The 15423-nt window shown below is 31.0% G+C and overlaps 1 protein-coding gene across 7 annotated transcripts in view; it reads left to right on the top strand.

Moving 5' to 3' along the window:
- LOC139484892 (protein Fe65 homolog) overlaps nt 1-15423 on the top strand; it is a 122738-nt gene that overhangs the window by 102759 nt on the left and 4556 nt on the right. For 5 of the 7 annotated variants that reach the window (XM_071268932.1, XM_071268933.1, XM_071268934.1 and 2 more), the window contains 10 exons: nt 5088-5215; nt 5746-5971; nt 6415-6542; nt 7707-7954; nt 8301-8387; nt 11224-11336; nt 12106-12179; nt 12369-12477; nt 13225-13293; nt 14463-14721. In XM_071268932.1, coding sequence (XP_071125033.1) covers nt 5088-5215; nt 5746-5971; nt 6415-6542; nt 7707-7954; nt 8301-8387; nt 11224-11336; nt 12106-12179; nt 12369-12477; nt 13225-13293; nt 14463-14684 — 1404 coding nt within the window. In that variant the 3' untranslated portion in view covers nt 14685-14721. The remainder of the gene's footprint in view (nt 1-5087; nt 5216-5745; nt 5972-6414; nt 6543-7706; nt 7955-8300; nt 8388-11223; nt 11337-12105; nt 12180-12368; nt 12478-13224; nt 13294-14462; nt 14722-15423) is intronic. The other 2 variants (XM_071268935.1, XM_071268931.1) reach the window with 1 other exon arrangement.

Genomic DNA, 15423 nt, shown 5'->3' with positions numbered 1-15423 from the left:
GCTTCAATGTACTTCTGCAACAGTTTGTCATCTCAACTCCTCTGAAAACACACAACAGAATTTCATGAAATTTTGTAGATAATAAGGACATACTATGTAGATGTGTATATTGACAGGAAATTATTATTCAGTATTTTTTCTTATACAATTTTTTTTTCTTATACTTATTTAATTTCTCCAATGACAATGTGGGGACGTGGGGTATGTGAGCGTGCTCACTCAGGTTCTTTAATTATATTTAAAAATGCTACATATAACAGGCTATTATTTGAACTTGGAATTATTTTTAATTATGGAATTTGCTTGATTTCTTGTTATTGAAATTTTTAATAAATTTCATGCTTTTCTGTACTAAAATGTTCTGTGCTGTGCACAACACTTTCTATTACAAAGAAAATAGTATATTTTCAATAGAATGTACTGTGCCGCGCACAACACTATCTAACCAAAATACGTTGTATGGAAAGTGTTATTAACCGCTCAAAATATCATAATACTAAATAAACATGGAATTTATTAAAAAATTTAAACACAAGAAATTATGCAAATTCCATAATTAAAAATAATTCCAAGTTTAAATAATAGCCTGTTATATGTACTTATGTCGCCTCTTGGATTACTTTTTCCTATGCACCCTTAAATCCCTACTTAATCTAATGGTGTTGTCACATTAAAATTGGCCTGTATGTAGTAACCTGAGAACATGCATCATGTTTTAGAAATTTCTTTAGGGAAAGAAGATTTGATTACTTGTGAATTTGCGTTTATTGAATGATCATTACGTCTGCAACTAGAGGCACTCCATTTGTTTTTTCCTGACAAGTTAAGTAATAAAACCTTATCATTTGATGTGGTGAATACAAAATTAAGATTAGAAAAAGTCACGTTTTGCCTCAGAACTAGAGAAATATAATGTTTTCAAAGTTTTGTTCAAATTATATCGGAAAATTTATTGAGTATTTGATTTTTTTCTTCCGCTAACTTTGATATTAATATTAATACTGTCTGGTTCTGTTAGGAAACAATAACAGGGGTAATTACACCATTGTCATAACATGTGATACTCATATCTCGGTTGAATTATGATAAATGAATAACAAAAGGAGTTTTTATATCACCGCAAAATTTGCGGTCATATATTGATATGACGTTGGCGTCATCGTCGTCGTCGTCATTGGTTTTCGCACTATAACTTTAGTTTAAGTAAATAGAAATCTATGAAATTTAAACACAAGGTTTATGACCACAAAAGGAAGTAAAGCTGGGATTGATTTTGGGAGTTTTGGTCCCAACAGTTTAGGAATATAAGGGGCCAAAAAAGGGCCCAAATAAGCATTTTTCTTGGTTTTCGCACAATAACTTTAGTATAAGTAATTAGAAATCTATGAAATTTAAACACAAGGTTTATGACCATAAAAGGAAGGTCGGGATTGATTTCCGAAGTTTTGGTCCAAACAGTTTAGGAATTAGGGGCCCATTTTTAAGGGTCCAAAATTAAACTTTGTTTGATTTCATCAAAAATTGAATAATTGGTGTTTTTTGATATGCAGAATCTAACTATGTATGTAGATTCTTAATTTTTGGTTCTGTTTTCAAATTGGTCTACACTAAGGTCCAAAGGGTCCAAAATTAAACTTAGTTTGTTTTTAACAAAAATTGAATTCTTGGGGTTCTTTGATATGCTGAATCTAAACATGTACTCAGATTTTTGATTATCAGGGCCCAGTTTTCAAGTTGGTCCAAATCAGGGTCCAAAATTAAACTTTGTTTGATTTCAACAAAAATTGAATCCTTGGGGTTCTTTGATATGCTGAATCTTAACATGTATTAAGATTTTTGCTTATGGGGCCAGTTTTCAATTTGGTCCAAATCCTGGTCCAAAATTAAACTTTGTTTGATATCAACAAAAACTGAATATATGGGGTTCTTTGATATATGCTGAATCTAACCGCGTATTTAGATTTTTGATATTTGGGCCCGGTTATCAAATTGGTCCACATTGAGGTCTAAAGGGTCCAAAATTGAACTTTTATTTGATTTCATCAAAAATTGAATTCTTGGGGTTCTTTGATATGCTGAATCTAACCATGTATTTAGATTTTGGATATAAATTGGACCATAATAGGTAAATGTCCAATTTAAAAACTTTAAGTTTTTAAGTTAAAGTTCTTAGACCACATTCATTCTGTGTCAGAAACCTATGTTGTGTCAACTATTTAATCACAATCCAAATTCAGAGCTGTATCAAGCTTGAATGTTGTGTCCATACTTGCCCCAACTGTTCAGGGTTCGAACTCTGCGGTTTTATAAATCTGTGCCCTGCGGAACATCTGGTTAAAATAGTGCTGACTCTTCTTTGAGGCACCAATAAATCAGGACTTGCTTGTCAGATGCTTTTGAATAAGTTCTGCTGAAAAGACAAGATTTTTGTGATCAACTGCACATACATGATTTACAAAAAATTAACACTTTAATCATCTCAATTTAGGCAATATTTTACATGATGCACACTTTTTTTTTAACTTAATGTGGACTAACTCCAGTATGCTTGGATTGATTGCCAATGTAATCTTAAAATTTTATGTATTAGTTCTGATATTCTTTGGTAAAATTTCTAAAAAAAAAACTTTGTTGGGATAAGTGTGAATTAAGACTTGCTTTTGATTTTTGAAACTTGTCCTGTTTTTCATTCCAGAGTGATAGGACTATAACAGTATTTACCACAATACCATTTTGCATTATAGAATCCTCTATCATGTTTCTACAGAGCCATTTTCTTTTCATCTAATTAATTGCCTTATAGTATCCCATTTTATTTTTGCACCAATTTCAATATGCAAATTAAGGGAGTATCATGTGCTTTTGTTGCAGCTGCTTAAATTATATAGAATCAATGCAGCCAGACCAAAATTATTGATTTTAAATTATACAGATGTTTCATGTTGGTCTTATAGAAGATTACAAGCAAATATTGAAATCTGTGAATGTTTGCCAGTTAAGCACCATATTTTAACAGTATTTTTGACAGTTTGTTCTAATTATTGTATCTCATAATTTACGTAAAGGACTTAGAAAATCATAGGATTTATCCAGTACGAACATTTAACTGTAATTTATAGCATGTATTTCAATAATTTCCCAATAATTCTCCTTTCTGAATTAATATTAAAAATTTATTGTCGAGTTAATATAACAAAAATATTCTAAACTTCAGTTTGATGGCGCCTGTTTGATAATGTAAAGTTAGTAAAGTAATGAAATTTGATAAACCAAATTTGACTATTTTGACTTAATTGTATTTCACTTGTAGAACATTGAAGAGATGTAATTTAATAACTGTTCTAAGAACCTGTCTTGAGAGCGTCTTTATCCTGTAGTTTTATGTTTTTAATTAAGGCATTTCATTAAAGATTTGCAATTAGTATTGAAATGAAATTGAATTTATCAGATAATGACATCTAGGGAATTATACAATGCTAGCCATAAAACTTTATTTTCCTGGAATTTATCTGATTTGTGGCTTCTTAAGGTCTAAAAGCATCACTGTCAAACCAGATTTTATTTTAAATTTGTTTTACATTATCTGAGTTGTTTTTTTTTCACTGTGAATCTGTAAAATAGAGATTTTTGTTATTTTCCCAGATAAATAACTGAATTTTCCTTGTTAGGTTATAAAGGTTTGAAATACATGACAAAAGACTATTTTTTCATTGTATTATCCAATTCTTAAGTCACTCGGAAAATAGAAGGAGAAATTACTGTCATCTAAACTTCCAATATTTCAAGATCGTTTCTAATTTACGTGGCTATATTATTAAATCCCGCAGGGAAACTTGATCTTTGATCTGTCATGCGATAGCTCCTTCAATGCCTGACCGTAACTCATTAGTCATGCGTTTTCAGAGAACCTGGACAGTAACATTTCTAATTACGGCCGCGTCTTTTCTTTAGAATTAAGTCTAGGAGATCATGATTGGTAGATATGACATGTAACAGATCGGATATACTGTCTGCTTTACTTATATCAGTAATGGAATATATAATAGATTCCTATGAAATGAGAGATTAGAAAGTGTTTATCTGTAAGAAATTGTTGCTGAAATTAAAATTTATTGTCATTGTATTGACTAGGTTTGTCTGATTACTTATTAGTATTGACCGATTGTGTAGGGAGTAGAATTACATTTAAAATTGAGACTGGAAATGGGGAATGTGCCAAAGAGACAACAACCCCACCAAAGAGCAGATAACAACCAAAGATCACCAAATGGGTCTTCAAGGTGTAATACCACCATTGATTTTCCCCTATTAGTCTTTGTTAAATTTGCACTTTTCAAAAAAATGTGTAGAATATGATTACCTACAACTGTCAAATTCAAGGGAATATTTTTTTCGACCTATTTTTTTATACAACCAGATGTGACGTACCATGATTTGGTGGAATTACACCTCAATGCAGGAAGAAAATCCCAAACCAGGAGACATGCTTGAGCTGGCCCCTAAACAAAAATGTATATTTATAGAAAAACATATTGGTAAATTTAGACAGAGGTTATAATTCATGTTTATAAGGGAAATATGCTTTTACAGTGAAATACATGGTGAGATCTGTCTAAAACTAAAACTTTTGCCTAATTACAGCATTTAGGTACCTTTTGTGTGAAATAAATTTTGAAAGGGAAATTTTATGATAGCTAACTGTTATTTCTTTGTGCAATGTCTTAACCATTGAAACACCCTCTGTTGTCTCATGCTTGTATTGGTTGCATGAAATCATGGGTTAGATCCCCTTCATGGTGACAAACAAGAGGCTTGTTAATGATAATTTATATGTGCTAACTAGCAGAATTAAAGAGTAAGAGCAGAGACTGATTGGCTTGTAGTAAAAACATATTTCTTGATATGATGACATGTCTTCCAGCTGTGAACTTTCACCTTTTGAAATTGCTTGCTGGAAATTTTGCTTGTTGTTATTGTACAAAGCTAAGTTGGTTATAAATAGAACACTTTGTCCGTTAGGTGTGTTTGAATATTTCTTAATAATGAGTAGAATGAGTATATATTTCTTTATTTTTGTTTATTTACAGAGCACATTGTCAAGTGATACAGATTGTGACTCTGTACCCTCCACCCCAACCAGTGGAACATCAGAAGATCCTCTTACAGCATTCGAGGGACACGCTTTACAATATGCAGTTAATTCAATTCAAAACATGTTAGTAATTATTTCAGGCATTTTAGATAAGTAACTTTCTCAAGTAGGTATAGTGGACATCTCTAAAATAAGCATTTCTCTGTCATGGTAACAGAGTTATCTAGCAATAACACTAGAAACTTTTGTTGTAACTTAATTTATTGTATTTTGATTGGTTAATACTAGGGTGATAATTTACTCTATTATGTGGCTTATGTTCTATTACCCTTCACAGAAACACTTAATCAGTTATGTGATTTATTAAATACAGATGGTTAATATATATATAAATAAAAAGTCATAGTTTATTACTTTCAATTTAGAATTTGAAAGACAAAAATAACTCAACATTTAGAATAAAAAACTAAATAACACATATACTTGTTTTCTTGAGGTTATCAATCACCTCTCATCTATGTGTTATTTATATGTTTAAATAAGCCATGTTAATGAATGAACATTTCCCTATGTCTCTTAAATTTCAAAGTTTATAAACATTAAAATAGCGACAGTACTGATTATTACAGTAAGTTCTCATCTTTAATCCATAGGTCCTCCTCAAGAAGTCTGTCTGCAGTACCTAAAGTGGAAACAAATTGTCCAGAAAAGAAAGATGAAAAGAAAGCTGTACGATTTTCTGTTCGCTCCCTTGGGTGGGTGAGAATTGCTGAGGAAGATTTGACACCAGAGAGAAGTAGCAGAGCTGTCAACAAATGTATCGTAGATCTGACACTTGGTAGAAATGATATCAATGATGTTGTTGGTAGATGGGGAGATGTAAGTATGATAGGAATTTTATGTAGAAGCAAACATTTTTTATTGTCTCACTTGACATAGTCAAAAAGCAAGACATAAGTTTTCTGTTTCCGGCGGTAGCAGTGGCGACAACAATGTTTAAGTTTGTGATTAGCTCTAGTTTATGGTGAACCACTAGTGGTAGGTCAATGATATTTGGTATGCAGTTGTATTAGTAGTAGTTCATTGACTTTGAATATTTGCAAATCTTACATGTTTTAAAAGTGTTGCTATTATAATTTCAACATTTGCATTATCAAAATAACCAGAAAGCGAGACATATCTCTATGATAACAGTTTATGATTGATCTAAATACCTGTATAAAATTTTAAAAAATTGGGAAGATAGCACATCACTGTATTTTACCTATTGTTTCTAATTTTACACATTGTATGATGATTTGTCTTATTTTATATAATTTTAGGGAAAAGATTTGTACCTTGATCTCGACAGGGATAGTTTGCGTTTAGTAGACACTCAAGACTTCATTGTAATTAATGTACAACCAATACAGTCCATAAGAGTTTGGGGAGTAGGGCGAGATAATGGAAGGTATGTGTACAATATACCACTTAATATACCGGTAGATTGTAATAGTTAAATAGCCTCAATTTAATCTTAGATGAACATAGCTATTTTTTTAGTTCCCCTTTGGTCAAATAGCTCTTCAAGTGTATATATCTCATACATCCTTGGCTTTTAACTGTTTAACCGTTCCAGATGAAGGTAAATTTAGAAGAGAGCTTTAAAAACATGAAATTGATCAAGTGTTCCTTCCATTTAGTTGTCACACAAAAAAAAAAACTGTTGATATGTATTAAAAACCTTAAAATATTGGTGTGTTTATATTTTGGCTGCAAACAAATAAAGTCATTTGTCACAACTTGTCAATATTGCAGTCTTGTTTCATCAGTGAGTAGCATTTTTGATAACCTTGAAATTTTCATTGAAGTGGTTAAATGTGACAACTTTTACAGGAATCTTTAAAGATCAGTTGTGAACTTTGAAAACTGTTTGCAAAATATTAAGACCTTTTGGAGAAGAGATTAAAAAAATATATCATTTAATAGATAACATTTATTCTGTCTTGAACAAGTACAAAACATTAAAAATGTATTTTCAAAGATATAAAAAAAAAACCTTACTTGATTGAAGAAACTAATTTATATAATTGTTTACTTTATTGCTTTAATCAGAGAAAGGTAAATTTATTGTTGTAATTTTATTGTAATTATTATTTGTTTTAATAAGACTTTATATATTTATTCATATATTTTTTTATTGTCAGATTTTCTCTACCATTTATAGATGTTGTTCATAATATTTTTTTTTATCGGCTGATTTCTGATTATAATAAAGGATAAAATTGTTAGAAATAACTCGCAACTAACGGTTTAAATCATACTACCAAACATATATTCAGGTGTTCGATACTGAAAAAAGTTCTTAAGTCAATTTCAATAATCTGCATACACACGATTTTTAAAGTATGAGTTTTCATAGGTTTGAACAGTTACAAAAAAACAACTGAACTTTCTTTTTACTGTTTAATGTATATATATTTGAATAACTGCTGCCAAGTACACAAGGAATCCAATCAGTCAATCTAAGTCCAGTACACAAACATAAAAGTACCAGGGCCCAGGTGTTACACTTTTTATTACAATTTTTGCTCTTTACACATGTTTTATCAATATCATTTGGTTTTATTTACAGAGATTTTGCTTACGTAGCCCGGGACAAGACTACAAGAAAACACATGTGTCATGTCTTCCGCTGTGACAATCCTGCCAGACAGATTGCCAATACATTACGAGATATTTGTAAACAATTGATGATGGAAAGACGACTCCAGCAGGCTGCAGTTGACCAACGATTGTCTAGACCGACAGACTTGCCAAATTTAGAGATTGCTGGTTCACAAGGGAACAACCAGAAAGCTGTATTACAGAGCTTGTTAAGAAGTAAATAGTTTTATTATGTCAAATACATAATATTTGAGATAATAGAATACTTGTTTAAAAATTGAATAGTACAGTCACTATAATTGTTTTACTTGTTTGATAGAAGCTTTATGATGGAATCATTGATTATTTTGAATATCTTTAATAAAAGCAATAAAATGGATTCAGTTAGATGCAAAATGAAGGGTACTATTTGATTTTCTGCATACAAACATAATTTTTATAAAGATTGTGATATAGGATTTGTTTGAAGTCTTGATTTTAATTATTATAATAGTTTTATTGATTAAATTAGTAATACTATTTATTTACCCATGTTGACTATATTTACTTATTACAATTACAGGTGCATCATTCCCCACACCTATGGAGGAACCAAAGAAAATCATCAGATGTCATTATATAGGGTGTGAAGCTGTTCTCAAACCTGTTGGTAAGGACTCATACACACTGGAGTAATTCAGGAATTGAACATCTATCCACATTAATTTTGTTGCATAGTTTAGTTTTATATCTAAAGCAATGTGTCTTGTTGACATCTTCCATTGTATTGTCAACCTGTTATGGATGATAGGAATTTATTTGAAAATTGATTAATATGAAAATAAATGTGGCAGAGAAAACTCTTACAAATGTACACAAACATTTAAGGAATGAATGTAATATTTTTTCTGTCTATGAAGAAATAACATAAAAAATTTGGTGCACACTGGATAATGCGCATAGCAGGTTATTTTAACAGTGTGCACCACATTTTTTATGTTATTTTGAATAGAGAGAAAAATATTGCAATCATTTCTTATAATTTAATTCTAAATTCCATTTTAAACCGTAGAAAACCATGAAAAAACGTTGATGACGTCACGGTCACATGACTAAATTATGTCTATGGGCGGATAACAAAATACCGACATCCAATCATAAGATGCGTTACATCCAAAATTAAATTATTAAACTATATTATACAAGTGTTTATCAAATTGAGCAGGCCTTGAGAGAATTATACATCTGAGGAATTTTAACAATGATATATATATAATGACATTGTTTAATCAATTTAATCAATTCAAGTTTTGTTCTAAGTATTCTTTCATCTTTAGTTAACATTCTCATCATAGTTCTCAATAATTCATTCATAATAATCTTCAACAAATACCACATTCTACTTGTTCTATTATCAAAGATGACAACAACTAATGAATATTTCTGTCTGATTGTGTGTGGTGCCTTCAAAATGATTGACAAAGTATTGACATTAGAAACTCTTATTGATGTGCAATTAAACATGCAGTTTGAAAATTAAACTCTTTTTTGGTGTAAAAATATGTCCATTCTCATGGACTGTCAAATTACCTTTGATGTATCAGAGTTTTCAATTGATGAGTGTAATTACTTGTTTAACATCCAGTGGCAAAAATTTCATGCATATTTAGAACAATTCTTAGTTTTTTTGGTACAGCTGAAAAATAACACTTTTAGTAATGTGAGCTTTTCCCATCACTTTGCGTCCGTCGTCGTCCGTCGTCGTTAACTTTTACAAAAATCTTCTCCTCTGAAACTACTTGGCCAAATTAATCCAAACTTGGCCACAATCATCATTGGGGTATCTAGTTTAAAAAATATGTGGCGTGACCCGGCCAACCAACCAAGATGGCCGCCATGGCTAAAAATAGAACATAGGGGTAAAATGCAGTTTTTGGCTTATAACTCAAAAAACAAAGCATTTAGAGCAAATCTGACATGAGGTAAAATTGTTAATCAGGTCAAGATCTATCTGCCCTGAAATTTTCAGATGAATCGGACAACCTGTTGTTTGGTTGCTGCCTCTGAATTGATAATTTTAAGGAAATTTTGCTGTTTTTGGTTATTATCTTGAATATTATTATAGATAGAGATAAACTGTAAACAGCAATAATGTTCAGCAAAGTAAGATTTACAAATAAGTCAACGTGACCGAAATGGTCAGTTGACCCTCTAAAACTACTGGGACAAATTAATCCAAACTTGGCCACAATCATCATTGGGGTATCTAGTTTAAAAAAAGTGTGGCTTGACCCGGCCATCCAACCAAGATGGCTGCCATGGCTAAAAATAGAACATAGGGGTAAAATGGAATTTTTGGCTTATAACTCAAAAACCAAAGCATTTAGAGCAAATCTGACATGGATAAAATTGTTTATCAGGTCAAGATCTATCTGCCCTGAAATTTTCAGATGAATCGAACAACTTGTTGTTGGGTTGCTGCCCCTGAATTGATAATTTTAAGGAAATTTTGCTGTTTTTGGTTATTATCTTGAATATTATTATAGATACAGATAAACTGTAAACAGCAATAATGTTCAGCAAAGTAAGATTTACAAATAAGTCAACGTGACCGAAATGGTCAGTTGACCCCTTTAGGAGTTATTGCCCTTTATAGTCAATTTTTAACCATTTTTCGTAAATCTTAGTTATCTTTGACAGAAATCTTCTCCTCTTAAACTACTGGGCCAAATTAATCCAAACTTGGCCACAATCATGTTTGGGGTATATAATTTAAAAAATGTGTCTGGTGACCCGGCCATCAAATCAAGATGGCCGCCACAGCTAAAAATAGAACATAGGGGTAAAATGCAGTTTTTGGCTTATAACTCAAAAACCAAAGCATTTAGAGCAAATCTGACATGGAATAAAATTGTTTATCAGGTCAAGATCTATCTGCCCTGAAATGTTCAGATGAATCAGACAACCCCTTGTTGGGTTGCTGCCCCTGAATAGGTATTTTAAGGAAATTTTGCTGTTTTTGGTTATTATCTTGAATATTATTATAGATAGAGATAAACTGTAAACAGCAATAATGTTCAGCAAAGTAAGATTTACAAATAAGTCAACATGACCGAAATGGTCAATTGACCCCCTAAGGAGTTATTGTCCTTTTCTAGTCAATTATCAACAATTTTCATAAAATTTGTAAATTTTTATTAACATTTTCCCCTGAAACTACTGAGCCAAGTTCATTATAGATAGAGATAATTGTAAGCAGCAAGACTGTTTAGTAAAGTAAGATGTACAAACACATCACCATCACCAAAACACAATTTTGTCATGAATCCATCTGCTTCCTTTGTTTAATATTCACATAGACCAAGGTGAGCGACACAGGCTCTTTAGAGCCTCTAGTTTGTTCTTACAAGTACAAAGGCTCTTTTCAAATAAAATAAACATAAACAAAAAAACAATCTATATATATATATATATTGTTGATCAGCCAATGTTTATTCTGGTTTTAGGTACAGATATTCTGAATGGAGCTATTATGGCATTGTATAACAAAATTCCCCCAGAGAAATGGAAGTTTGTAAATGTTGGAATAGCACCATCTACAATCACCATTACAGAACATGTATGTATTGTATTTTCATTTTCTGCTTGAAAATTGACAGGATAATTATCACATTTAATTAGAATTCTAATTTTAAATTCTTGGCAAAGTTTAATGACAGTGTTAAAAAATTTCAATAATTTATCTGAAATTTGTGTCCATTGATTAAAATTCCATTCAAAAGTGAATGATATTACTTTATAGCGGCAATATTTATTCAAAGGAACAAACTGTTCTCGCAGAATATCAAAAAGGAATCCAAAATATGTCTGATTTGTCCCAAAATAAACTGAATTTCCTGCTTACTAGTTACACAAGTAACCAAATATAGATTGATTGATTGTTGTTGTTTCAATGCCACTTTAAGTGGCATTTATGGGCTATTTCGTGGCGGCCAGTTTTTAATTGTTGAGGAAGGTAGAGTACACAGAGAAAACCACCAACCTTCAATAGGAAAACTGACAATCCTAGTCACTTAATATTGGAGCTGAGTGGCACCTGCAGGAGCGGTGTTCAAACTCACAACCTCAGTGTTGACTACCTAGTGGTTTCAGCAGTAGAACTACATAGACCACTAGGGCACAGAGGCTCCTTAGATGAGAAGAATTATTGGTCACATTCATGTTGAACTGAATATACATTCGTAGGTATTTGTGTCAGACTTCTTATAATTATGAATGGCATGATATTATAGTGCAAACAAATTAAGTGTCAAGTACCTTTTGTGTAGATACATGTATTTTCAAAATTTAGAATGAAAGGGAGATAACACTTTGTTTTGTTTTTACAGAAAACAGAAGTTAAACTGGATGAGTGTCGTGTCAGATTTCTATCATTTATGGGAATAGCAGCTGATAATGTCAGGTAGGTTCAAGGTCGTTTGTAAACTATAAATAAATTATAAAGAAGGATGAAACAAGACTCAATTTAAGAGAACAGATTATTTATTTTAGAAAATGTTTTGTTACTATGCAAGTTTTAGACAAATCGTATATGGTCTTTTATTTGCCAACTTAGATAAATTACTCTTAACCTAATTATTTTTTTTATAAGGTTATGTGGTTTTATAATACATGGACCAGAAGATCAGTTCAATTGTCATGTATTCCATTGTGAACCATCAGCAGGAGCACTGTGTAAAACAATAGAGGCTGCTTGTAAGGTTAGTTCACAGTTAAATAGAGTATCACACATTCTCATTTATTGTTTTGGAAACATCAAATACCATTGTGCATTATGTTACCAGTCACTATGATCCTAAGCTGTAGAATTTACTGCAGACATCATATCATCCAAAGTGACATTACATAATAATGCATGAAAATAAATATTTACACTAGTAATAATACCCCACGGGGAGGGTATAATTATTTTGACCCTTCTGTCTGTCTTTCTGTCTGTCAGTCCTGTTTCTTGTCATCCACCTCCTCTGAAACCACACTACAGAATTTCATGAAACTTTGCAGATAATAAGGACATACTATCTAGATGCGCATATTGACAGGAAATTACGATTCAATTTTTTTTTCTAGGAGTTACTCCCCTTTGAACTTATTTGCTTCAATATACTACTGCAACAGTTTGTTATCGCAACTTCTCTGAAACCACACAACAGAATTTCATAAAACCTTTTTAGATAATAAGGACGAACTATGTAGATGTGCATATTGACAGGAAATTACGATTCAATTTTTTTTTCTTATACAATTTCTTTTTCTTACAGTTATTTTATTTCTTCAGTGACAATGTGGGGACATGGAGTATGTGAGCACGCTCACTAAGGTTCTGTAAAAAGAAATTTCAATTACAATGAGATAAGTAATAAGACGAAGGAACCATACTTTGAAAGTTTGATGAGAAAAACATATAATATATAATTGATTTTTATTGACCTACTTTTCTTTTACAGCTAAGATATCAGAAGTTATTAGATGCCAATCCAACCACCCCTACTAACAGTAATAAATCAGACAACAAGGTAAAGTCAAGGTTTTATTATTTAGGTTAAGTACAATAAAAACTCTTTTGTCACTAGCCTGATTTTAGGTTTCATATCTATCTTTTTAAAGACACTCATTTAGTGTAGTGAAGTGAACATTTTGATGATCCTACATGTCAAAGCTTAGAAATATATACCCAGATATTTGAGTTACAAAGTAATGTGTATAACCATATTTGTCAATATTTTTTGTTTATCTTATTCTGTTAAAAAAAGAGCATAAACGGCAAAAAGTAGTGCACAGTTTATGAATCCATCTGTTCTACAAAGAGAGATAACTCAATTCAAAATATTGCCTGATTTTGTTTCTTTTCTTAATGCAATGCAATCTTTACTTTAAAGTTCTAATTGCAATCTTTATGTAATAAGATATGGTCTACAACAAAAGGAAAGTGTCTATGCCATATGTCAAACTCTAAATATGTAAATATGCCTCAAGTTTGAGTTTCAATGTTGCGACCAGTCAATATATTGAAATTTGGTGTTTCAAGTCTATGTCGTCTTTGATGCAGTAAAAATTTCACTGTCTTATAATTATCTTTAGTATGGTGTATTATAATCTTGTATTGACAATTTTTCATGCTGAAGGTCATGGTTCACTCCTCCACTGACAATTGTTCAAAATAAATAGGAATGCAAAACCAAAGTTTGTTCAGTTTTCAAGAATAATCAAATTGTAATTGATAAAAAGAAAAAGAAGGGATGTGAAAATGAAAATAAGATGCATTTCATACCAGTTTATCACCAAAAAAGTCATTAAAACTGACCTTTTATCTTAAATAACCTTATTTAGAGGGACAAAACAATAATGATCTGTTAGTATAATAATATTATGTAGATATATTGATCATGATTTAATCTGGCGTTTTGAATGTTGTATATGTATTCGTGTATGTATTAATTTTACACTGTTACAGATAATTTTAGTTCACTTTACCATGTCTCATGGTTGAATTTTTCTATTTATTTGTTTACATGCACATCCTTCAAAAAAAAATTCTGAGTGAAATTGAAATTTAAGACCAAGTTACATTCACACATATCTTTTCTGTCACTATTTTTGTTTTGTGTCATTTATTCATTACTATGTTCACTTTATTATGTTTGATGTTGTTAATTTATGTTTCAATGTTGTATTCAAATTTTAGCTCCAACACCTAGGGGCATCAATTTCAGCTGGTTTGAAATCTGGTGCCGAATCTGTTCAAACAAATATTATACCTGGTATAAAAAGTGGGGCCCATACAATGCAAACTGGACTTAAAACAGGGGCTCTTACAGTGCAAACTGGTGTCATACATGGATTTTATGGTGTTCAAAATGTTTTCTCCAAGATCAAAACTAAAGTGAGAAAGGCCGAGAGCAGCTAGTAAACGGAGAATAATTAGGATCTTACTACAGCATTAAGTATGTGTAACATGGAAGATATCTGTCAACAATTTCCTAAATAATGGAATGATTCAAGCTTAAAGAAAAGAAATTATCTCTACTGTCGATTCAATTATTTTCATGCATGAAAACCATTTTTTGTAGATAGAGGAAAACCTTTATTTCGTGGATAATTGATTTTGTGGTTTTGCCAAAGTATACATACAAATCTATAGAAATAGTTTACTTATTTGAAAATTTAAATCATAGTTTAGCTTTTCTAACAAAATCGTCAAAAATTGGTATTACACGAATAATCCACAGTACCACATATTTGAAAAAAGATATCATCTCTGGTCAATTGTTATTTTGACAGGAGCAAGATAGCTTCATCAGAGGAAAGGATAATGTCCAGAAATGTCTACCATATCATTCAGTCACAAACTATATTGTGTGTGTTTCACTGTTTCTGTTGTTATATTTTTTTTTTTTGCTTGTGCACTTTCAATCAGTGTAAATGGTTCACATTGTACAGTATATTTAATTTTTATTATGATTTTGGGATATCTTATGTGTTGTAGTTATGTACTTGAATTATATATTATCTTGTGACAAGTGAATTATTATTATATTGAATTTCATGATATACAAAATTGAGTTATGTACACTTTGCACTAATAGAAATAGCCAGGACATTACACTTTTGATAAATTTACATGAGTATAAGAAATTCATGCTGAA

This window comes from Mytilus edulis, chromosome 8 (genome assembly GCF_963676685.1).
Source record: "Mytilus edulis chromosome 8, xbMytEdul2.2, whole genome shotgun sequence".
NCBI lineage: Eukaryota > Metazoa > Mollusca > Bivalvia > Mytilida > Mytilidae > Mytilus > Mytilus edulis.
This window is presented reverse-complemented; position numbering and strand designations above follow the sequence as displayed.